Raw genomic sequence first — 26,348 nt, 5'->3', positions numbered from 1 at the left:
GAAGGCAACTTTATCCTTTGATATCATGTGTTGAGACTATCACTTCACTGATGTAATCTAAGATTTTCCTTCTTCTTCGTTTATCTGATAAGCTTCCTGATGATAAGCTGCAGAATGGAAGCAAACTAGTGTTATTTTGGCTTAACTCCAGTTCTTCAAAGCCGTGTGCCTCTGGAGTCAAGAAAACTACAAGCCTAACACAACATAAGTTGAAAAGAAACACAACTACAGGGAGAAATAAGGGAATAACCTCTGTCAATCACTCTGGCATGTAGCAGCTTGTGATAACCTGAGGAAAATGTTTGTCCTCACGTTGAACAATCCCTTTCAAATTTTTGAATGGGCTGTTCTTTTAAACAGATGATCTTGGGGCAAACAGCATTCATCTGTAAACTATGTAAAGGCTTCATCTGTAAACATAGTTAAAGGCTTTGTCATGGGTTTTTCTTTGTTTCACAGAAGAGAGGCAAAAAGAAAAACTTAAGCTTTTTTAATCTAGACAGGCAAGTATTAACAGTTTCTTTATGGTGGAGAATGCACTCTAAGGTAACCCTCATAAAGGCATAGTCTTCCTAGGGTTTTGTTGAAGACTTCCCATCTAAAAAGATAGATGTGAGTAATGTTGTCTAAAGAGTACCCTTCACTCAAGTGTTACAAACTCCATCTACTAAAACGTAAATTAGTCCCTCCATTAGATAGGTGAATTGAGAGGAATTCTCACCCTAAATCTAGTTTCTGGGCCTCCATGCACAAGGGTTTTTTATCCTGAACCCTAAAGATGATGAACTCTCTACCATTGCAGTCTGTGCGAGCAGCATGGCAATATTCTGCTGAGTCTGTCCAGGAGAGTGGGGATGAGATCACTGGTTCTGTGCTAGTGAAATCTCAAGAGTAAGCAAAACACTGACTTCTTTCCAGAGCATAGATGAGAAAAGGAGAATGTGGCATCAGATCCAGTGCTGCATTTGACCTTCAGTCTCCAGACAGTTCAAGAAATGCTACAGCAGCTCTAAACTCTTTCAAACCTTTGCCAATTCACAATCATTCACAGACAGATATTCTCCTCCTCACTCCCCTGCTGTTCATGTAGTCCACTGCAATTAATCCTAACTTGCCACTATGGCTTTCCTTTGTGACTGAGCAAATGCTAATTCTGTAAAACTGCTGAATATTTTTATTACTATAAATTTTATCATTTGTTTGGATGAGAGTAATGAATTGCTTCACTTGCTGAAAGCAATGAAAATGATAATTCCTTTTCCACCTCTTTAGTGTTCAGTTTGGACACAGACAATAGGCTCCAGCGATGCCATACAGGAGTATTCTGTACTATTTTTGGGAAAGAAATATCCAATAACATACATTCCATTTTTAGTATTCCAGTCATTCATAATTTAAATTTGAGTATCAGATGGTAACTGAACTGTGCAATCTAGATAATATGTAGAAATAATATGACATAGTCTTATCCAGATCATGTGGCAAATATATATGATCTACTCCATGATTTTTTTCCCTTAGCATGTAATCATAGAATGGTTTGGGTTGGAAGGGACCACTAAAGGTCATCTATCCAAACCCCTCTGTATTCAGCAGAGACATCTTCCACTGGAGCAGGTTCCTCAGAGCCTTGTTCAGTCTCAACTTGATTATCTCTAGGGATAGGTCCTCAACTACCTCCCTGGGCAACCCATTTCGATGTTCCAGCACCCTTGTTGTAAAGAACTTGTTCCTAACACCCAATCTAAATCTCCTCTTCTGTCATTTCAAACCATTGCCCCTCAATGCTGTCACTGCAGGCCTTTGGAAATAGTCCCTCTGCAACCTTCTTGTGGGCTTCCTTAGGTCTCCCTGGAGCCTTCTCTTCTACAGGCAATTAGGTCTCTTCAGAGCCTTTTCTTCTAAAGGCTGAACAACTCCAGCTCCCTCACCCTGTCCTCATAGCAGATGTGTTCCAGATCCCCAGTCATCATCCTCTGAACCCACTCCATCAGTTCTATGTCCTTCCTGTGTGGAGAGCTCTAGAGCTGGACACAGTACTCCACGTGAGGTCTCACCAGAGCAAAGTAAAGTGGCACAATCCCCTCTGTCTGTTGTAGATGTGAAAAGTTACAGTTTTCTTAGATTCAGTGTCACTGACTTTTAAATTCTGATGTTGGGTCAGTATTAAGAAGAAAGCCCATGTAAATGTGCTTTGGAATTTTGTCTTTCAGAGCAATTCTCCTATCACAACAATGAAGATTTCATCTAAGAAGGTAAAGAAAAGTGAAATGCTTACTTTGTACTTATTGACTGAGAAGCAAATTGACTGAAAGGGGTTAGAATGCCAACTGTTGTGCAGCATATTATGTGTGGCAGGAGATTTTCCCTAGTGCATATGGAGAAAGTTGACTGAAATTTGCATGGCCTGCTTGTATGCCCCAGAGCCTCCAAGATGAAACAACTTCTATTCATAATGTACCCTTTCAAATTCAGTGAAGGTGTCAGATTTTTGATGGCTTGTTTGACAATACAAATAAGTAGCAAAAGAGGAAATTTGACCTCTCCTTTTCTTTTCTGTAAGCCCTAAATGGAAACTGTCCCTTGGAAGTCTGATCAATGCAACAAGGTAGCGTCAGGGCCGTTGGGTCCATGGTGCAATTGTGTGTGTTTGCTTATTAGTAATAGACAATGGCAATAAGAAAGATAAGCCTGAGAGGATTTTTGCTGAAGTATTAAACACCTACACTAAAATGATGTGTTCCATTATTTTACAAGCAACACATTGCACCATACTTTACAGAACTACTGATAAGTAAGCACTATTCACTAGATTGAATCAGTCTAACTTTTTCTTTTCATTTTATGACCACAGGATCAAGGGAGTGTCAAGAATTTATTCAATATTAAATTATATTTTCAGAATTTATCAATTCATTCATTGTTTCTAAGTAAAACAGTCATTTTTGTCCCAGATTTTGGTGAGGACCTTATTTACTTTGAATTTCTTCTGCAAAAGCTCTCATTTATTTAGGAAAGTTCTTTTGGCTTATTTTTCCAGGTATATAAGGCTGTCAGAATCTGACCCTAAGCCTGAACATAATCTCTAGGTTTTATGTCTTGAAAATCTATGCACTAAAGAATTCAACCAGGAACTCTGCTTAATATTTATTAGAGTGACTATATGCAGAGAAAATACTTCAAAGGCTTGAGCAAGAATAAGAACAAAGTTCTCAAATCTGAGCAATATTAACTCAGCCTGTCTGCCTCAGAACAGAACAATGGCAATCAATGTCCAAAAAAACATTAACATTCCCTTCTGTTTCTCAGTGTTTGCTATCAGGAAGGTGGAAATACTATAGGCCTGTTCACCTGGGAGACTTCTGTTTGTCTTGGCTTTGTGTATCTTAGTATCTCCCTTCTTGGTCTTGGGTTAATTCCAAAATTAATTGAATGGTTTATAGGTGTGTTAGCTGATTCTTGGGTGAACCTCCTCCACATCTAAAATAAATATTTTTATTTCCTTCTACAGCAACAGTTGTATGTGAGCTCAGATGAAGGGGTCACCCAGGTATCCTTGCATCGCTGCCACATCTACGGCACTGCCTGCGCTGACTGCTGCCTGGCTCGAGATCCATACTGTGCTTGGGATGGCAACTCCTGCTCCAGGTTTTACCCCACAGGGAAAAGGTGAGCAGTATTAAGCAGCCCAATGAAGTCTACAAGGAAAGAAGGCTTATATTCTGCTCTCTAGCCTGGGGTGATGTTATGTGGGGTGTCTTTCCTTACAGGAGCATGCACAAACAATTCCTCAGTAGCTGTTGCACTTGGCATGGCTCATCGCCCAGGAGCGTATGCTGCAAGTAAAGAGCTTGCATTTTCATATTTAAAGCAATGGACTGAAAAAAGACACAAACCACCCTGTTACTAATCATAAATATTAATCCCTCTGCCTCATGCACGTACAATCACTGAATCACTTGTTCCCTTTGTTTAAATTCAGTTGGTGACTGTGAATGCAATTATGATGGCACTAAAGACAGCAAAATATCTCTCAGGCTGTCTGAGGAATACATTTATATTTTTTCATTCCTCATTTGCAGCTAAGTGAGAAGGCTTATTTCCAGGAAAAAAAAAAAATTAGGCAAATGTTATTTCACTGAATCCCAAAATTTCACAGAATCACAAATCTCCAGGTGTTACATGGAAAGCCTTTTGACATGAGATTTATTGAAATAGACAGGAAAGCCAATTTCTTTTTAATTTACAACAGAGTTAACAGTCCATTTCATAATTCTTATGCAAAACAGGAGCCTCTTTCCTCTGCCCAAGGGAAATATTTAATAGCAGGAGGCTGTAGAGCTCTTGTTACTACTAAGGTTTCACATCGTGTACAAACAAAGCTATAGACTACACAGAGAGTTTTTACCACAGAGGAGACAAACTTTTCGGATATATAGCAGGGCTTTGCCCATTGTGTGCCACTGTGCTTGCTGTCTGCACCTGAGATGCAGAAAATCAGATATAGTTAATGGGCTTTGCCCCTTTGCCTACAAGGGAAGAGACAGTAGACAGAAAGAGGCATAGCTTGGCTCTGCTGCAGTGACCCAGCCAATGACAATGTCATCTGCTGGGATTAAAGACAATTATTTTTGTTAGCATAAAGATTTCTCCACACATTCCTTGCTCGAGGTTAAAAAGTAAAGCCCAACCTGGCTATGTAGCAATTGATAAAGTACCTGAGGTTTTTAATGCTTTCATTCAGCACATTCAGCTTCCAGTCTGCAAACTGATTGCTTTCTTCCATGGAACAAAGGTCAGAAGAAGAGATGAGGAAATAAAAAAAACAGATCCTCAAGTCTCAGGCCATCTAACTGCTGCACTGCCCTAGCTGCCCACAAATACAATGAAGAGTCAGATATACCCAGCCTGTGCAGCTTCCACTGGATTCCTTGCCATCCTCATTATATACACCCAAGCTTATTTCCACTGGGGCTTTCTTTCATGCTGACATTTTATATCAAACCAAAATAAACATATAAAGCTGTATGGAAAGAAATCTGGTTTTCATATGCAAAGGAAATGAGTTGTGCCTTTAGATAAGAGAGATTATGAAGGGGAAGACATTGATAATTAGAGCAAAATCCCAGTCTCAGCAGTAGTATCTGCTGGCCACATTCACTTCTTTATAGATTCTTTTGACACTTCTGTCTCCCATAAATTACTGTGGTTCCTCATCCAACATTAATTTACCTCAAAACACCTGACAGTATTATCTTTATATTATATATATATATATAGTATATATATAGATATATAAATATATATATAGTATAATATAGAAATATATATTATAGAAATATATATATATATATAATATATAATTATTGTAAGTTTATATCCTCAGAACTACTTCATGCAAGCAGTGTGCCATTTCTGACAGTGTGCTAGCACAGGAATCCTGAAATTCACTCAGAAATTCCTTGTTGTCTCCTTTGACTCACATAAATAGTTCAGCAGGGTTAAGGTCCCAAGGCGTAAAATGAACTATTTTTGTGGTAAACATCACAAATATACTTGGAATGTCAGAAATTACTCCTTTGAAACCTCACCTTCCAGATGTCTCCTTTTAAACAATGCACTGAAGGATCAGGTGACACGAGGTGATAAACTGTCTCTGGATGTTTGTGCAGCATCTGGTATAACGTGGCCACAGAGACATCAGCCTTCACTCAGAGGCACTGGGCCTCCTGGAGCTTTTTAAGCTTTGCAGTCTCACAAGTCAAGTTCAGAATATTGCTGTTTCCAGCAGCATCCATTTGCAGCAAATCTACCACCAGTGTTGGTTTGGGGTTTTTTTCTGATTGAACTTGGTAAATAGTGAACTAACTTACAGAATATTCAGAAAACAGAACATCTTCAGAATAAAACATTTGGGTACCAGATTTTTATGCACTGAATTCTGTAAGCTATGACCTCTTAGCTGAGGAGGCCTGGAAGCCCAATATTCTCAAAGCCAGCAAGATCCCTGCTTATTTTTCTACAGGATCATGATTTTGCATCTGTGGCCAAAAGAATATAATAAAGTTCATTTGGAATTTTTCTGAGACTAGGCAAGTTTGAGAACCTTTTGGAAATAGTCACATACTCTCAAATGGAAGACAGAACTGAATCTTAGCTTCCCAAGGAGGGAACATGCTCTATATATTTATATTAGTGCATTAGATACAAGCACTGTGACTTGTGGAACTCTTCATAAAGGCAAGCACCTAAGGGTGATCTCACTCTTAGGTGCTTGCCTTTATGAAGAGTTCCAGCTGGGGATTCTGGCTTTGAATGTTAGGTCTTGCCAGAGTGGACCTATGACTATTCCATGCATCACCTTTAACTTTCCTGTCTCTACTGCAGAATTACTTCCAAAACTGCAACAAATTGATTGTTCACTTTAATAGAATCTTCACTCTATCAACCTGGTATACTCACAGTAGGTCTTGAACTGCCCCTAAGAGTTGATCTAGTTAAAAAAAAAAAAAAAAGAGAGGCAAAAAAACCCCAACCAACCAACCAAAACCCCAAAAAACAAACCCAAACCAAACACAAAAGCCACCAAACCAACCAAACCAAAAAAAGCACATCCAAAAAAAAATGTTTCTTTCTTGTGTAGCTATCTTGGAATAACCTTTTGCAAAATATTTCAGGAGGAGTCGTAGGCAAGACGTGAGACATGGAAACCCTCTGACTCAGTGCCGAGGTTTCAACCTGAAAGGTACTATCATTTTAGAGATCCTCATGCTATATATAAAGAACAAATGCCTTTCCTTCTTGTGATTCATCATAACTCACATTATCAGCGTGGTTTACTGGTAAAGCATATTTTTTTCCCTAGTCTCAGTTTTGTTTTGATTTGACTTTAACATCTTTCCTTGCAATTACATGAAATATATATATATATGGTTTGTGTTGGAAGGGACTTTAAAGATCACCTAGTTCAAACACCCCTGCCATGGGCAGAAACACCTTCTGCTACACCAGGTTCCTCAAGGCTTCATCCAACTTGGCCTTGAACATCTCCAAAGAGGAAGCACCCACAGCATCCCTGGGCAACCTGTTCCAGTGTCTCACCACCCCCACTGTAAAGAATATCTTTCTTAATCTCCAGCCTAAATCTGCCCTCCTCGGGCTTCAGTCTGTTCCCTCTTATCTTGTCACAACCAGCTCTTGTAAAATGTCCTTCCTAGCTTTCTTGTAGGCCCTTTTCAAGTACTGGAAGGCTGCTAGACTGTTTCCTTGGAGCCTTGTGTTCTCCAGTTTGTGTCAAACCGAAATTGGGATAGCTCTTCAAACAACAGCACCTGATTCCTTGTTGTGTAAGAACAAAATATATATGCTAAAATGATGAACCATGAAATCCATAGTTCAGCATACATGAAATGAAAAGCTGACACTGTTGACTGGAAACAGATAGAGTTAATTTGAGGGCTGTTCTAAATCTCTTCAGAGTTGTATTAGTTCCTCTTCACACAAATCTTGGACCTCAGAATTATTCTGAGTATTTCAAACCACATTTTTTGGAGAAAGTCTATCATCTCAACCTGTGTTTTGAGTTAGGATTATGTCTTTCTCCCCTTACACTGAAAAACAAACCATTCCAAATCTCTTTATGAAGACTTTGGTTTCCAGCTATGCAAGTGTTTAGTCAGCCTGGCATGGTTGACAGGTGTGGCAGTTTGAGCTGATCCTCTAGCTCAGACATAGGGGAGAGATGAAGGATAGCTAGAGGATCAGCTCAAATGGCCACAACAGGAGAGACAGTGCTCTGCCCTCCCATCTACCTCATTCTCAGATTTATAGACACCAGTCAAATATCAGCGAGTCACAGAATGTTCATGGTTGGAAGGGACCTCAAAAGATCATCTAGTCCAACTACCCCTGCCAGATCAGGGTCACCTAGAGCAGGTCACACAGGAAGGCATCCAGGTGAATTCTGAAACTCTCCAGAGAAGGAGACTCCACAGCCTCTCTGGGCAGCCTGTTCCAGGGCTCTGTCATTCTCACAGGGAAAAAAGTTTTTCCTTATGTTCATGTTGTCCTCTGCTCCAGCTTGCACCCATTGCCCCTTGTCCTGTTGTTGGACATTACTGAGCTGAGCCTGACTCCACGCTCCCAACACTGCCCTTCACATCTTTATAAACATGCACAAGAGCACCCTCAGGCTCCTCTTCCCCAAGCTAAAGAGACCCAGCTCCCTCAGCACTTCCTTGGAAGGAAGAGCTTCCACTGCCTTCAGCATCTTTGTGGCTCCACACTGGAGACTTCCATGCAGTTCTCTGAGGTCATTCTTGAACTGTGGGGCCCAGAACTGGACAGAGGTGGCCTCACCAGGGCAGAGCAGATGGGAAGGACAACCACTCCCCTTCTAATACGACCCAGGATGCCACTGGCCGCCTTGGTCACAAGGGCCCATTGCTGGCATATGTCATCCTGTTGCTCACCAGGACTCACAGGCCCTTTTCCCCAGAGCTGCTCACCAACAAATCATCCCCAGCACCAATGTCATAGTAAGGCTTGACACATGCATAAAGGAAGCTTCTCTTCAACCCCGTTCATTTTTGAGCCAGGCTGTGGCAATGTATGACTTCAAACCAAGGATCTCATAGACAATTATGCTCCTTTTTCATCCTTATTTCTAAGCCTGCATTTTGAAGTGCATTCTCATCTTTATCATCTGGAAACCAAGTGACAGACCTGATTTTAAGTTTTTAATTGATTTATTTTAAATAAAAGAGCATATGAGTTGTTCTATTAATAATTCTACTGAATTCATCTCTGGTGGGTCTCCTGGGTCAAAACAGACCATGATAATCAGTTGGGTGCAGACCCCTCAGCCCAAATGTGACTAATCCTGCTCTAGCTGCCAGTCCAAAGCTCATGACTCAATGTTAGCACATTTATATGAAGCCAAATGCCTTGAGCAGGTAATTATAAAAGATGAGCCCACTATTAGAGTTATCATCCTCTCTGAGAAATCCATGTTAAAGGTTAGGCTCTGAAGCATGAAGTAACTTGAGATGCATGTCCTACCCTGCAGGCATGTGCTGTGACCACCCACCCACTGTCTGTGCCGAGGTTGGGTGGGTGTCTTGTCTGTCTGTGTGGAGTATGTGAGAATGTCAACTGTCTGCTTTCTGGGCTCTGAGGAAGCAAATGTTTAAACCTTGACCATCTTGTGAAACAGGTTTCTTATTTTCCAACCTGTTTTGTTTTGTTTTCTTTTAACGTGGATGTATTTATAGGTTTCTGTGTTTAAACAACTTTATAAAGGGTATTTTGGTGCAGCAGTATAGCATAGTTGTTTCCCCAGTGGAAAAAAAAATGAACAAGAAGAAAAGAAATGGCAACTTCAACTTCCAAAGTGTAATTAAAGCCATTTATAGCAAAACTACTATGTGGGGGGGGGGGGGGGGGGAATGAAACCTGTCTTAAGGACAAAAGAACACAGATTTAGGCAAGAGCAAGGAATCTTCCAAGTTCACAGGGTTCCATAATGTTGAAACAAAGTCTTTAAACATGACAGGCTGCATGCCTTAGACCTCGTGGCATGTGTAAACTCAACATCTTTGTTGTAGTACATATTTTTAGTAGATTATTAAGAATTAAGGGTCTCACCTGATTGCTTTTCAAATATTCTGCTTAATATTGTTATGCTTCTGTTGGCCCTTAATGGCCTTTGCATTCTCTCTGTTGTATTCTTAGCACATTTAAATAGTAGCATTATGGAGTAGGTAAGAAGTTAGGTATATATTGATCAGTTAGACAAAAATGCCTTTCTGTGGTACATTTAGTTCCAGTGCACATAAAAATAATAATGTGTTACATGTCAGATTCTCACTGCTCCACAGCTGCATGTAGGTCAGGCCACAGATAACTTTTTTGCTAGCTTATACACTTTCAATGCAAAATATTTACACAATATCATCCTAAAAACTGACTTTTTGTATGACCTCATAAATGCACCAGGAATTTTGGAGGGCTAGAACCAAATACTGTCTCCTTCACTTAGCAGAACAGGCTGTGCTTGTGGATTAGAAGGGTAAGAGAGTGGGTTGTGCCTAGGAAGAGCCTACCCAGGGAGGTGGTGGAGTCCCCATCCCAGGAGGAGTTGAAGAAGCATGTGGATGTTGGGCTTGAGGCTCCAGTTTAGCATTGCTGGTAACTGACTTCTGGTTGGACTCAATGACCTTCAGGATCTTTTCCAACCTTCATGATTTTAATGATTTTTTAATATCAGTTGATGAAAGAAAGTGAAAAAAAATGAGAGATAGAGTCTGAGGAAAATCAGTCCTAAGACTGTGCAAAACTAGTCAAATTTTAGAGGTGTAGACCTCTAGGCACTTACATTTCTGATATTATCCATTATCCATTGCTCTTTTGCTCCCCCCCAAAAAAAAGAGTAAGAATAAAATTGTGTTTCATAAATGATGTAAGCTTTTAAATCTGGAAATGTATTGTTTTCAGGACAATTACTATCATTTGGGCCAAGCATTGAGTAGCTAAAATTTCGTATTGGTAACTGCCAATTGTGCATCTTTCAAGTCTATAAAGGAGCACGACAAGTCTAAGTGGTGACAGATGCTCAGCACTTGCCCAGGTGTTACCGGAGCGCTGTAAATCTCTGCTGCTCTCTGTTGCTGGCCTGTGTACGTAATCTTCGCGGGTCAGATTGAAAGCCAAGTCCCTTCCGTGCTTGGCGAGAGGCAGAATGGGAGCCCAGTCTGCCCTCTCTCGCCTCCCTGGGATACTGCACGCAGCTGGGGTAGAGCTTTCCTTTGGGGTGTGCTGCTGGATTTTGAGTCGCTTAACAATATTCCCCCAATTTATAAGTGGTGAAGTGTGAAGAAACATATTAAATGCTTCATTCTCCTTTGGATAGTTCTAGACAGGTGTTTTTGTAGTAGTAGAGAATGAGATCATCTCAAGGAACAATGCCATCAGCAGAGCTTGCAGCCTGCAGGTATCCTGCTTTCTTCCAACAGACCACGCTGGATTGAAAACAGCAGTATTTGGAACTGGATGTACTTCACATGTCATTTTTTTTTTTTTGTCCTACATTGCTTATTATTGGCCAGCATCAGGATCATCCAACACTGATCATTTTATCTTGTGTTGCAGTTCCTGGATTTCTATATTAAATCACCATTCACAGTAGCCTGAACTGTTTTTTTCCTTTTCATTCTAGCATACAGAAATGCTGCGGAAATAGTTCAGTATGGAATAAAAAACAACACTACCTTTCTTGAATGTACACCCAAATCTCCTCAGGCTTCTATTAAATGGCTGCTACAGAAAGACAATGACAGGAGGAAAGAGGTGAGTAGTGTGAGTAGTAGCGCTGGAAGGGACCTCCGTCAGCATCTCATCCACTCCCAAGCGCTGTTTATCACAGTATCACAGTATCACCAAGGTTGGAAGAGACCTCACAGATCATCAAGTCCAACCCTTTACCGCAGAGCTCAAGGCTAGACCATGGCACCAAGTGCCACGTCCAATCCTGCCTTGAACAGCTCCAGGGACGGCGACTCCACCACCTCCCCAGGCAGCCCATTCCAGTGTCCAATGACTCTCTCAGTGAAGAACTTTCTCCTCACCTCCAGCCTAAATCTCCCCTGGCGCAGCCTGAGGCTGTGTCCTCTCGTTCTGGCGCTGGCCACCTGAGAGAAGAGAGCAACCTCCCCCTGGCCACAACCACCCCTCAGGTAGTTGTAGACAGCAATAAGGTCACCCCTGAGCCTCCTCTTCTCCAGGCTAAACAATCCCAGCTCCCTCAGCCTCTCCTCGTAGGGCTGTGCTCAAGGCCTCTCACCAGCCTCGTCGCCCTTCCCTGGACGCACTCAAGCATCTCAACGTCCCTTTTAAACTGGGGGGCCCAGAACTGAACACAGCACTCAAGGTGTGGTCTAACCAGTGCAGAGTACAGGGGCAGAATGACCTCCCTGCTCCTGCTGACCACACCATTCCTGATGCAGGTCAGGATGCCACTGGCTCTCTTGGCCACCTGGGCACACTGCTGGCTCATGTTCAGGCGGGTATCAATCAGCACCCCCAGATCCCTCTCTGTTTGGCTGCTCCCCAGCCACTCTGACCCCAGCCTGTATCTCTGCATGGGGTTGTTGTGGCCAAAGTGCAGCACCCTGCACTTGGAGCTATTGAACGCCATCCCATTGGACTCTGCCCATCTGTACAGGCGGTCAAGGTCCCGCTGCAGAGCCCTTCTGCCCTCCAACTCAGTCACATCTGCCCCCAGCTTAGTGTCATCTGCAAACTTGCTGATGACTGACTCCATGCCCTCATCCAGATCATCTATGAAGATGTTAAAGAGGATGGGGCCCAGCACTGAACTACAGTGAAGCTGGAGAATTTGTGTGGATGCAGGATCGTGACTAGCACTGTACTTGGATAAATAAGGGCAAACTCTTCAGTATAGCTGCAACTTTGCTCCTCAGCCCTGGTGATTTCTATCTGACCAGAACAGCTATGAGAAAATTCCTGTCAGACCCTAAAGTCAGAGAAACTAATTAATGAATTTTCCCTCTCTGTCTTACTAATTGCGAACTGAAGGTTTGCAGCACCCAGGACATATTGATCTGAGGAAACAGGCATAAAAGCAATAACCTGTATAAAGTTTAGGAAGAAATCAGCAGGCTATAGCCCTTCTGTGCTACTGAGGAGATAAAAGGTAAAAAGTGGGAGAAATGTGAAAGCTTTCTTTAGCAAGAAGCTAGCCTGAGCTAAGAACATGTATCGACAAAAGCATTTCTCCCCCATGGCGCAATCACGTTTTCCATTACTGCACTCTCTAAGACTCTCAGTTTCATCACTGTAATATACAGTATGGTTGTTTATGGGGAATGTGCCTTTTTTAAAGTTAAAGTGGAAAAAATCCATTTCAGATCCAAGGCAGTTACTACCTGAATGAAAAGGGACATATCTCGAGAGGAACTGTTTCATAATGTGGTGTTTGCTGATAGATTATAAATATTGAGAAAGTATTTATAATCAGGCTGTTTTCCAAAATCACAGAGGACTTAGAAGCCTTTCACTGAGTCTTTCATGCTGATTTTCCCCCTTACTCCTCAGAGACTCAGGGTGTCTCCTGACAGCCTCAGTCTCTTTTTAACCCTTTGCTTTTGCGGAACATCTCTCTTTTTTGTTCTTGCCTTCAATAACTGGTTTAGAATCAATGCAGCTTTAAATACCAGCAAACTGTAGCCACCAAAGGGTTAATTGCATATCAGCCTCTCAGATTTCCTGAAATCTTCCCTCCACGATGCCTACAATAGTTTACAGTAACAGAGCAGTGTAATAAATTAATTAATTCCCCAAAGAACTGGGCATAAGGCAAAATGGAAAAATCATTCACAAAACCAGCAGCACTGGTTCTTCATAATGGAAAAAAGCACAATTTGCACTTCACAGCTAGCATGCAAGGGGGCACAGGCACAGTCAGTTGTAATCAGGTGATTACAAGGTATGATGATAACTTGCTTCCTTCAGGTGATGTGATCATCTCCAGGGACTGTCTAGAGTCTGAAGTCAGAAATGGGAAACAGGGTAGGAAAATATAAGCCAGTGCAGGCAGAGGTCTTCAGAACTTAGCCCCAAGGATCTATTCGAAGTCAAAATGTTTAACTAGGAGCCACCTTGTGTTCAATGCCAGATCAGCCTCCAGTTCTGTACCTTTCTTCCATTGAGTCTCACCGGCAACCTCTGATGCTGGGAAAGACATTCTAACCCTGGCAAATAGAAGTTCATTTCCTCAGCTCTGTTATTTGGACATTATGAAAATTATTCTCTCATGTAATCTTCAGATTTGGGGGTTTGTCCTGATAAATCTGTCGTAACATAACAAATAAAAATACTGAAGTCATTTTCTTTAGTGACAGTTCCTACCTTGAAGTTCTGTCCTAAGAGCAGCAATAACAGCAGCCTCTGAGGCAAAATAAATACAGCAACTCTAAGAAACCATTTATGAAAGCAAAAGGATTTTGAGGTGAGACTTACCAAGACATCCAGTACTGTATTGATTCATAGTTTTCCCTAAAACATTGCTTCTGACATTTGTCCCTTTAGGTCAAGCTGAATGAAAGGATCATAGCTACTGAGCAAGGACTCCTCATTCGCTCTGTCCAAGATACTGACAGAGGGCTTTACCACTGCATCGCAACAGAGAACAGCTTCAAGCAAACCTTAGCAAAGATCAATTTCAAAGTGTTGGATTCAGAGATGGTGGCCTTCATGACTGACAAGTGGTCACCTTGGACCTGGGCCAGCTCAGTGCGAGCATTGCAGTTCCACCCAAAGGACTTTGTGGGAGCTTTCAGCCACTCAGAAATGCAGATGATTAACCAGTACTGCAAAGACAGTCGACAGCAAGGTCAGCAGAGGGAGGAATCCCAGAAGATGAGAGGGGACTACAACAAGCTGAAGGCCCTTATCAATAGCAGGAAAAGTAGAAATAGAAGGAATCAATTGCCTGGATCTTAACTTTATTTTGTAATAGTAGATATCTTTGTCCTCACTGCAGAGGGCTTATATTTGTCTATTGAGAACAAATTTGAGCAAATCTGATAAAAAAAAATTAAATGAAAACCCAAGAAGCCTCAGAAAAGATCCATCTCCCAGTAAAATGCAGTGTAACTTAACTAAAGAAAATAATTCAGAGCATTTTCTTTCCTAGATGCTTACTGACACTAAGCAGGACTCTGTTCTAGAAGAAGAACTAGGTATTCGTCTTAAACCAGATTCATCTTTAACATCTCAGTGTTTAATTAGAGCTGAATAGAGTTCATTTACAACAGCAATGCATCATCTTGAGACTCTGGAACTGTACCAACCAGACGGATGGTGAAAGAATCTGTGTTAAGAGGCATGCTCAAAATGGTGCTAAGATGACCTTGCACTGCATTTAAGAATGAGTTTCTTCTTGTTTACTGTTCAATACTGGGTTTGCAGATTTCTCTCACTCTGTTCAACTCATGTTGAATGCATGCCGACGGGAAGAAAGTAAACCATAATAGAAATGTTCCATTCATTCAGAGGTCAAATGAAGGAATGAGTAGAAGAAAAACAAAATTATACTTTACCTGAGAAAACACTGATTATTGTGCATAGTATGAGTTGTAATAAATTAATGAGTTCTGGAATGTAACTTAAAATATCTGTGCTTAGATTGATTTTTATTGAAATGAGGTGTCCTGTAACACTACAAAGCTTTATCAGTGGCACAAAGCTAACCTGAGAATGTTCGTTATAGACATGATTTAGAAAGCACCTAAGTGGCTTAGGTATTCTGCCTGGTTTTCAAGAAATTCATTTTTTTTTCCAAAGGACAGAATGGGCATGCAATAGAGTGTTGACTCAGACCTGAGAAATATAGATTATCCTTAATGTGTCCCATGGTTAAATTGAAGCTGGCCTGCAGCGTGGAGACAAGTGGTGAGCGTCTTTGAAAGCTTTAAAATGTTGTTGTTACAACCATTTTCTCAAAATGGCAAAGATTTTTAAATTAAACCTTTTCCATTTTCCAGTCTTTGTATTTTTTTTTTCCCAGTGTTATTTTCACAGTTTCCTATTATTTTCAGTTTTCTGCTGAAAAGAAGATCAGGAAAAGAAACGAACAAAAGAATGAAGGGGAAAATGAAAACTTAAAAATGGGTTTGTGTCATGACACAAGCTTGAGAGAAATGTTTAAACAGAAATATTTCTATTGAAGAAGCAGCTGTCAGGTCTAATAAAAATGGTTAATCGAAAGTTGGGTAAGTGTTTATCAAGCCATGCTGGGGAAAACTAACAATTTTTAGTTTAGTTTAGTTTGAGTAACACTAATGCCAAAAAACAGGAACAAACTTCCTCGTTTCTCTGTGTAAGAGCATTCAAATGAGATACTTAATAGGGATTAATAATGTATGAGTACCCTAGAAGAGTTGTGATTTATTCCATGATGTTTTGTAATAGGATACAAAAATATTAGCCCAAAATAGAGCTATTTGCAATAGCTCAGAACTGAGATATTGTAAACTGAACAACAAAAAGTAGTACATTTATGTGGGAATAAAGAAAAAAAACCCTGAGTGAAAATACTTTCTGAACCCAGGGAAGATAAGAAAAAATATTTGTGAAGCCTTGTTATATCCAGACAGTAACTGCTGTATTTTGAAACAATTTAAAGCATTTTAATGGGTCTTTGTTGAAACTCTTGGGGCATTTTTGGAGCCTTCTAATTCTATCAGAATACTCTGGGAGTAAGTCTACAAGTTATGAGAACACTCCTAGGTTTGTGCCTGTGTGAGGTAAGATCTAGTACAATGGAGGCAACTCTGGTATGTACCTGATTTCAGGCGTCTCACTTTGTCACCAGCTGATGCAGAATAAGAGGCAAAGGGGTCCTGATTGATCAAACCACTTAAACACTAAGTCCCACACGGGTGAGAGCTCTTCGTATACAGTATGTCTGCTTAATGCTCACTTCAAAGGGGATGGCAACGCCAACCTGCTCACATATTGCCATCCAGTTAAGTTGTTTCCTTAAGGCCCTTCTCCAGATGTGAAAAAAAAATATATATCAGGAAACTTTCTATCTGTTTTCAGTGAGCTCAAGTCTGGCAAATAAAAAGAAAGTAGAATAAAACCAAAATGAAACAAAAGTGCCATGGTCTAGTTGAGTGGCTGGGGCTGGGGGATAGCTTGGACTGGATGATCTTGGAGGTCTCTTCCAACCTGGCTAATTCTATGATTCTGTGATTCTATGAAAAAAAAATACCCAGAAAAGGGAAAAGAAAGGGTTTGATTGTTGTTATTTTTCCCAGATGACTTTCAGTGCAGGAAACTACTTTGGTTTGGGTTTTTTGTTGTTGTTGTTTTTTCCTTTTGAGCATGACTGACTTCTAAGTGCATAAGCAACAAACCAAAAAAATAGAGTGCCACAGAATAGAACTACCTCCTGGAAAGACATTAGTGCATGTACTCTGTAAGCTTCCATGCCCTTCCTCTTCCCCAGCAGAGTTAGTGTGATATTAATGTCTATCGTGAGGATCATAACTGCTTCCAGACGGACTACAGCGATTAGTAAGTATTTAAGGGTACAACTTACCCCTGAAGTGGTTAGGTACCTTGGTATTTTATCAGGCCTCCATTAGGCCTGAGACATTACAGTTACACTGTTTTCTGATAGAGTATTGGCAATAAGGGATCCCGCTCAAGCAATCAGCACAGCTCAGAGTTTCGTGTGATTGTAAAAGAATACTTTTTAAAGCTGCTTCCTGTACCCTTAGTATGGTCTGACTGTTTAAGGGATTAGACTTAAACTAACATTTTTCCTGCTGCATGAAAGCTTCACCATATATCTAATGAGCTTCTGTCAGTGCATAACCGGTCCAGGCTTCCATGCTTTAGCAGTCTTCCCCTGGGTATAGAGTAGTCAGGAGCCAGATGCTCAGCTGGGGTAAACCAGTGTCACTTCCTTGCTGCCTATTTAGCTACCGTGGTTTATAGCAGCTGAGAGTTAGGCCCTAAATGTACAGAACAGCCAAACTGCCATTTTTGTTTAAAGTAGCCCTTCTGCTATAGAAAACACCAAAACTTAAGACTGTAATATTGTTTGTGCTATTTAATACTTCCTATTTTAAAGATTCCTAAATAATGTATATATATATTATTTTTTTCCTTGCAAAAAAAAGAAGTCCAAAAGCAAAATGACTTACAGGCATAACTTCACCAAATGTAAAGATATGTTCTCTGCTAAGAACTTCACTGTGTACTGGGTTTGTATTTTTTTCTTTTGGCTGCTTTTATTTTGTGTAGTTTGTAAAGATTGCTGCGATCTTGACCTGACTATGTGTTCTTTGCAATTGTTACTGTAGATATGAGTGTTTTATGCAGAACAACCTTGGTTTTAAAAGTGTAGGTCTGTGTATAAGTTCCTAGCATGATGAAACTGTCATTACAGTGAATATGCATTATTTAGTGTGTAAGAAAGAACAAAATGTAGTTTAACATAGTGCTATTTAATTGAATATCTAAAATACTATTTGCCTGACAAATAAAGTGTGTTGCAACTACTTAGAAATTTGTCCATTTCCCCTTTGTAGATGTCTATCAGGAATTAAGAATTTTATTTTATTGATTTTATTTTTAATTAAAAAAAAAAACACACACACACAATCTCATAGACTTTCTTAAACACATGTAAGAAAATACTTGGAGCATCAGGTACTGCAGCTGATCAAGTTCTGAGCCCTGCTCTCCACTGAACACTCAAGAACAGAGATTTCCAGGACTGCATGAATAATCTTTCAGGAATTAGCCCATACAAAGACCTTGCATTTAAGCAAGTTAGCATTTATTCTTCTGCCAGAAGTATAATGTCAGTCAGAAGTGTCAGACTGAAAAAGCAGAGTTGAATCTAATTCTGATGTCCCTGTCATTAGAAGGACACAGAGCTATTGGAGCAAGTTCAGAGAAGAGCCACAATGATCCAAGGGCTGCTATGAGGATAGGCTGAGGGAGCTGGCGTGGTTCAGTCTAGAGAAGAGAAGACTTAAGGGGAACCTTAGAGCTGTTTTTCAACACCTGAAGAATCTGTCCTGGTAGGGCATAAATCCTGCCAGGCAGGTTTAACCCTGGCTCTCCTCCTTCTGTTGCAGGGTCCAGAAGTGAGTAAGATGAGTAAACAATAAGGGTTTCACCCCAGCAAAGCCTTGAGGGCCAGGGGAGCTCAGCATCTCATGCCAGGTGTCTTGTGGTGCCCTCTGCGTGCCTGCATGGTCGAAGGAGGCAGGAAGCTTTGAACTCCTGGGCCAGAACAGTGGTGCTAGTGCCTATTGGTCAGTTTGATTTCAAAAGCAAGTATATAAAGGGGGAACCAGCAATAGAACAAGGGGACACAGTCTCAAGTTGTGCCAGGGTAGGTATAGGCTGTATATTAGGAAGAAGTTCTTCACAGAGAGAGTGATTTGCCATTGGAATGGGCTGCCCAGGGAGGTGGTGGAGGCACCGTCCCTGGGGGTCTTCAAGAAAAGCCTGGATGAGGCACTTAGTGCCATGGTCTAGTTGATTGGTTAGGGCTGGGTGCTAGGTTGGAGTGGATGATCTTGGAGGTCTCTTCCAACCTGGTTGATTCTATGATAGTTTTTGCAGATCTATGATAGTATGATTTAGAAGCTGTGCCTTTCCACATTCTGCCTTTCCACGTTAGCCTTTCTGCACTGTGCCTTCCTTTGTCTGCTCGAAGCCTTCCTGCCTCTCCTCGTTTGTGGCTCCTTAAAGGCAGCCACATGTTGCAGCTAACACTAGTGGCTCAGCAGCATCTTCTTCCCTCTGCCTGAAATATGCTACTCTGGTATCACAGGAGACTTACTCAGGGATCAAAAGCATCATGAGTACATGTGCTGGAGTGAATGCCAAGACTCCACAACCATAGTTAGAATTTTCCTGTTTTCACATTGCTGTTTTCCAAGTTCTGATTGTTTAAACTGTTTAATTCTGTGCAATTGCTTCATATCGACTGAAAATCCAAAGAACTTCAGGGAGTTTCCCCAATTTTTTTATCATTAATAATAAAAATTAATGTTAATGCAGAAATTAATAGCCATAATTCATAAATATTAATTTCCAGTACAGAATCCTGCAGGAAGGCTGGAGAGCGATTTTCCATAAGGGCATCTAGCAATACAACAAGGAGGAATGGTTTGAAGCTGAAGGAGAAGAGGTTTAGACTGGATTGTAGGCAGAAGTTCTTCAATATGAGAGTGGTGAAACTCTGGAATAGGTTGCCCAGAGAGGTTGTGGATGTCTCCTCCCTGGGGGTGTTTAAGGCCAGCTTGAATAAGGATTTGAGCAGCCAAGTCTGTTTGAGAGGTGTCTCTGCCCATGGTTGGAGAAGATGATCTCTGAGGTCCCTTCCAACCTAAGCTGGTCTATGAGTCTATGATTTTATGGAAACTACAAATTAAATAAATAAATAAATAAATTCGAAAAGCAGCAAAGTGCAAAGACATCCAAATTAAAAAGAAAAAAAAAATCATTCTGTGAAATCCTGCTGATGAAACAAACTGAAAGGTTCAGCTTTGTCTTGCGGGCAGAACTCAAGCATTCTCCAAGCAGCTCTGCAGGGGAGGTTGGCTGCTGAGGCTGCATGAAGGGAGCTTCAGATCGTTCCTATTTCCTGACTCGGAGTGAAAGAACCTGCCTGACACCTACAGCATGTTGCTTCTTCCTGCAGCTATCATCCAAGCAGCTGCTGAGCAGCGTTAGTACAGTATCACAGTATCATCAGGGTTGGAAGAGACCTCACAGATCATCAAGTCCAACCCTTTACCACAGAGCTCAAGGCTAGACCATGGCACCAAGTGCCACGTCCAATCCTGCCTTGAACTGCCCCAGGGACGGCGACTCCACCACCTCCCCGGGCAGCCCATTCCAGTGTCCAATGACTCTCTCAGTGAAGAACTTTCTCCTCACCTCCAGCCTAAATCTCCCCTGGCACAGCCTGAGGCTGTGTCCTCTCGTTCTGGCGCTGGCCACCTGAGAGAAGAGAGCAACCTCCTCCTGGCCACAACCACCCCTCAGGTAGTTGTAGACAGCAATAAGGTCACCCCTGAGCCTCTTCTTCTCCAGGCTAACCAATCCCAGCTCCCTCAGCCTCTCCTCGTAGGGCTGTGCTCAAGGCCTCTCACCAGCCTCGTCACCCTTCTCTGGACACACTCAAGCATCTCAATGTCCCTCCTAAACTGGGGGGCCCAGAACTGAACACAGTACTCAAGGTGTGGTCTAACCAGTCCTTGAGTACTGCTCTACTTACCGTCTGTTTGTCCAGATGGTTTTAACAAGGGTGCACAGAGCCTCCTCAGTTCCTGGGGGTAATAACTAAAAAGCAGATGTCACAAACACTGACCCTCACAACGAAGTTCTGGATGGCTGAACACGGATTTTGATTTACCAGATAGACAGTTTCTGTCAAGGCTTTATGAGGTGTGAATGGATAAGATTACTTCAGTCTAGGATTTCCATACTGGCTGTTTCTTGATGTGCTGATACTGGATAGTTACCTGCTCAGCACTCAGGCCACTTTGGGTTGAAAGCTGAAGTTATGTACACTCCTACATGCTGTCGGAAATGTTTGGATTAGGCTCCAAAAAAGTTGGTTTTACAGAGTTTTCCACTCTGAAAAAACCTCTCCCAAATCTGGTCCTTTGTCATTATGCCCTACTCTTTTGCAGATCTTCTTCCCCTTCTTTTTTTCCACTCTCTTGCAGTGTTGCAGCATGGTTCAACACTTGCTGCTTTGACGACTCAGCTCCAAGCAGTGGAAAAGAAGCCATAGGACTTTACCAGACATCAGATGTGACAATCCCAAAGGTAGGAGTTTTCTCCTTTGTCTTTCAAATGATTGTTGAAAATTCTCACGTCTGGTTGCAGGACCTTTCTAAGTCTCCCTTAAAAAGCAGGATGCAAAACTCACATGCAGAGTCTGTTTCAATGCATGCGTCCATGCAGGAGCCTTAGGGGATAGAACAGTGTGAAGTGCAGCCCTCTCTATACAGAAGCCAAGAAGGCAGTACTGAAAGACGTTGCTTGCACAGGAGACATCACTAACAGGGAGTTCCCGGTGCTACAAGATGATTGTTGCCTCTGGAATTAGTTGGCACCTCCAGAGTTAAGTCAGCAGCTGTAATTCTTTGAGGCAGACCACAAGACCTCTGACTGGGTAGATTTAGCCTAGATATTAGGAAACTTTTTTTTCATAGAAAGAGTGATCAGGTATTGGAATGGGCTGCCCAGGGAGGTGATGGAATCACCAACCCTGGGTGTGGTGCCTGTGGATACAATTTAGGGTGAACCTCATAGAGCAGGGTTATTGGCTGGACTTGGCGATCCTGAGGGTCTTTTCCAAGCTGAATGTTTCTGTGATTCTGTGAAGAGCAGGATGAAACTCTGTGCCTTCTTCCCAAAGGAGCAGACTAGCTCTCAGGCAGCCAGTACTTCTTTATCCCTCACACTGCAGCTCACTTGCTAAGCCCTTCTGACACACCTCAAGGTGATCCAGGGAGAGGTGGTGATCCAGGGAAAGGTGACCTCACGTGATACGAGCCCAAGCAAAACTACACAGAGGTACCCTCACCAGCAGGTTCCAGATGCATACATACAGCTCTCCACACTTTTCTTTCCATCAGTATTTGCTGGTCACTTAGCTTCCTTCCACATTAATGTATGTGCTTTTTCTGGTTTAGCATGAGCAGAACCAGACCTCGCAGTCCCAAGACATCACTAGCTGGTGCCTAGAGCAGTTACTATCTTTGAGAGCATTTTAAAAAGACAAGTGGTTGGTCCACAAAAGCCCTTTCTTTTAATCACTCCCATTTCTAACTTACCTTCTGCACCATCTCAACAAGAATTTCCCTTTACATCAGGAGACTGGCACAATGTGCTGTTATTTAACATGTCTAATCTAAAGACCGAGATGTAAAGATGCTTTGGCATTCTGAGCACACCGAGACATAAATACAACACAGCTGGCTCAGCAGTCAACAAATAATTACTGTGATAGACTCTCCTGTATCCCAGGACTCATTATTGGATTCTGTACACAGCTTTACAAAGCAAACAGCATTCATGTGTCTTTAGAAGTGGATCAGCTTCATTACTGCTGATTTGAATGCCAGCTTTATAATTGAACCTGAATGTTTGCTGAGCTCCACATTCAAGGCGGTTTAGACCAAAGGACTATAAAATATCCAACTTTCTTCAAAAGCCCTCTTTTTTTTTTTTCTTTTCAAAGGATTTTAGAAAAATCAGGTCAAAAATCATTGTTGTCCAAGAGAAAGGAGAGTGAATAAGAAAGACTGCTTTCTACCTGAGCAATTTGCACAGGAACATGTAGCATGGGGAACAAGTAAGAAAAATACATTTACTTAACTCTAGGGTCACAGCTCTGTTCCTTGGCTCTTTGCAGTAGGTCCTTTTCCAGTATCTGCTCTTTCTGTCACCTTTTCAAAGGTCCCTAAGACACATAGAGCTTGTGCTTGCAAGGCCAAGTTGTATGAGGCCTTGAGCAGCTAGGTCTAGTTGAGAGGTGTCCCTGCTCGTGGCAGGGAGGTTGAAGTAGGTGACCTCTAAGGTCCCTTCCAACCTAAGCCATTCTAGGATTCTGTGATTCTATGATTTTAGGACATGATGTGCAGACCTTTTCTCTAATAAAACCTCAGTAAAAATAGTATTGCATACGATATTACCTATGATATCTGCCTAGCTCATTCCAGCAATTGATTTGAAACAAACAACCAAACAAAAAACTCTACAATCATTTTAAGACTTGGTTAAAAATTGCAGAGAGAGATGAAGAGAACCCAGAATAACTCAAAGCAATGCAGCATGCCGTGGTCCTTTCATGAACATTGTGAACATTGATTTGCTACTGTATGCTGTTATATGATGGAAAAATATGGTTCTTTCAGCCTTAACAGTCCAATTTTCCCATAGATTTCCCAAGATTAATGTCCTTTTACTGCTCACACCAAGGATTCAGTTGGGCCTTTTCAAGAGCTTTTACAGCCTTCTTATTTTATGGCTAAAAAAAAGCAACCATTTCCTCTTTCAAAAGCTCATTTTACTCTGGGGTTATTCCTCTTTTTCTGTGTTGACTACTCTTTCTTCCCATTGCCTTCCTCGGTTGAAGATGAGTCCCAGAACAGGTAGATAGATATACTTGAGAGAGAGAGATAGCAAATATATTGATTATGCAGGTCTGCTTGTCAGACTGCCAGTCACAAATGTACTCAGTTAAATTACCAGTAGGATAAATTATTTTATAACTCAGACAGGTCAATACTCAAAGTAATTAATCCAAGCTATCCAAATCAAGAAGCACACAAAAGTGTTCCTAAAGCTGTTTTCTCTGGAAGGAAGGTTCTATGGCCTTTGCCATAGAAGAGAAAAAAATCACTTTTATTAAGACAGCAACAAATCCAGATGTTTCTTTCATATATATATGTGACTACAGGAGCTCACAAAATTTATTCCCTTTTCATGATTTCTAAGGATTAGAAAGATTTATGATATTTACCTACATACAGATTTGTCCTGTGCTGTGTCTTCCACATAGCAATGTCTGGAGCTGTGTATTAGGAAATGCTTAAAGCAGAGAATCACATGCCTGGTGGATTATCCAGAGCTCCAGAGGTAGGCCATAGTTTGCTGTCATTTGATAACCACCTGGCCCTCTGGAGCATGCTGGTCACCTCCCTGCACAGGGTTTGCTGTGTTACAGTACACACTGGCCAGAGAGACGTAAATGGAGTTCGAGGCAGCTCACGTTCCAGTGATGCTGGAGACTGGTTAGAGATTAACAAAGAAAGAATTCCCTTGCCAGTTTATTCATTCCTGTCAAGAAGGCAAGCTGTTATTTTGAAAGGAGTTAACGATACGATGGCGAAAACCATTATAAGCCGAACAGAAACTTCCCCTGGATCCTCCAGCCAACGGTAAAGTCAGCCAGCAGAAATCTTGGAAGTGGTACAATTCTTCCTGCACTCAGGTTTGGATGCCAAGAATAAATCTCACTCTGAGGGAAACCTCTGAAGTAACTGCTGTTGACTGAGCTGTTGCTGGCTGTGAAGGCAGACCTGAGTGCGGCAGACAGCGGCATGCCATACCAGATGCTGAATTCTCCTGAGCCGCTTACACCAGACTTTGCCTTACTTGCCAGTGTGGCAAGAGAAGAAGTCTCCTTCATTTGCCTCAGACTGGCATCTCTGGGCCTGTCTTTTGGTTCACTCCAGAAAACTCAAGCAGTTATAAACACCATTTTATTGCTTGATTAAGTCAGTTCACAGATGCTTTTCATCACCAGAGTTTTGCAAAGCAGCATTGGATCTAGGTCATATTTTGGGTCTCTTTACCATGACAAAGCACTAAGTTGCACAAAGACAGCTTTAGGATGTTCTCAGCATCCCAAAGATGGACACAGCACTGGGAAAGCGGGTTCAGTAACCAGGAAAGTCCTGACTTGCAAATAATACTTGGTAGGGACCTTTGTCAGCCTTAACATGGGAAAATACTTTCTGCAATACTTTCTGCATGCTGCACACCTGCATTTCACTAAACAAGGCAGTCCTTAGGATACATCAGATCTTGTACTTGAAACTTAGCTACTGGAAAAGAGCAGAAAATTCCTGAAAGAACCAGAATTCAGGTCAAGACAATTCGTGCTGAAATACCCTGAGTCTTGCAAAATATCTTAAACTCCTTGGCTAATGCACACATCATCTAGCAATTCCCATCTCTAAATCCTAGGAAAGATCCAGCAAATATTTCCTTGAAGACCTATTAAACTGCAGCCCAGTCCAATATCCATTTCCTTAAGCCAGGTTCCTAGTGCAAACTCCTCCTGATGTTAGTTACTCAGCTTGGATGAGTGAGGGCTGAATAAAGGCCTCTGAGATTTGGCTTTCTGAGAATTATCCTCAGCCTCTTTTTCCCTGTGTCCATAACATTCTACACTGGAAAACTTTCTCACCACCTGATTGTGGGTGCTCTATATTCTCTCTTCATAAATTCATTCCAAGTCACTGAGAAGATCACTTAATTCCTGTGTTATTTATTTTTGGTTGCTATGGCCATAGTAACCATACACAAAGTCAGGTTATCACAAGCACACAGTAATGAGAAAATATCCAGAAGTTATATTTAAATTTAAATCATTCTGAAGATATATATTTTTAATATACCCAGAGAAAAAATGGGTCCAGTAGCATTAGGGAAAAAAAATCAAAACAAAAATCAGAATTAACCAGACCCCTGCACATCTACATTTAAACCATTTAAGTATTTAATTTTAAAGCATTCTGAAGATAATTTCTCTTCATATACCCAGAGAAAAAATGAGGCCAGTAATATTAAGATGAAAAATCAAAGCAAAAAAATTAGAATTAAGCAGTCCCCTACACATTCTGGGGTTATGCAGGAAAAGAGAAATTTAAATGCATCACACTTGGTTTTATTTGACAAATCTCAGCAACTTTATTTCTCTTCATCATTTCCTTATCCCAAGCCACTCAGCTCCTCAAATAATTGGATTCTTTCTCCTACGTGAGGAATAAGGTAGCTAAAGTGTTTCTTCACTGGAGGTTCTCTCTTGTAGGAAGACTCATAATTTTTTTCCTGAGTGGAAGCAGTGGAAACAGTATGGGAGACACACCTGACTCTGCAACCCTGGCTGTCCTGCATCCATGCTGTTTAGTCACAGAATCACAGAACTTTAGGTGTTGGAAGAGACCTCCAGAGATCATTGAGTCCAACCTCCCTGCCAAGGCAAGATC

The 26,348-nt window shown here is 41.4% G+C and overlaps 1 protein-coding gene across 3 annotated transcripts in view; it reads left to right on the top strand.

Moving 5' to 3' along the window:
- The window catches only part of SEMA3C (semaphorin 3C), a 146,691-nt gene extending 128,591 nt beyond the window's left edge, over positions 1-18,100 (top strand). For all 3 annotated transcript variants that reach the window (XM_064142563.1, XM_064142564.1, XM_064142565.1), the window contains 5 exons: positions 2,214-2,255; positions 3,512-3,669; positions 6,678-6,745; positions 11,216-11,346; positions 14,107-18,100. In XM_064142563.1, coding sequence (XP_063998633.1) covers positions 2,214-2,255; positions 3,512-3,669; positions 6,678-6,745; positions 11,216-11,346; positions 14,107-14,520 — 813 coding nt within the window. In that variant the 3' untranslated portion in view covers positions 14,521-18,100. The remainder of the gene's footprint in view (positions 1-2,213; positions 2,256-3,511; positions 3,670-6,677; positions 6,746-11,215; positions 11,347-14,106) is intronic.
- Positions 18,101-26,348: the final 8,248 nt, after the last annotated feature.

This window comes from Pogoniulus pusillus, chromosome 4 (assembly GCF_015220805.1).
Source record: "Pogoniulus pusillus isolate bPogPus1 chromosome 4, bPogPus1.pri, whole genome shotgun sequence".
Classification (NCBI taxonomy): domain Eukaryota; kingdom Metazoa; phylum Chordata; class Aves; order Piciformes; family Lybiidae; genus Pogoniulus; species Pogoniulus pusillus.
Note: the sequence above shows the minus strand (reverse complement) of the source record. Positions and strands in the feature narration are given on the sequence as shown.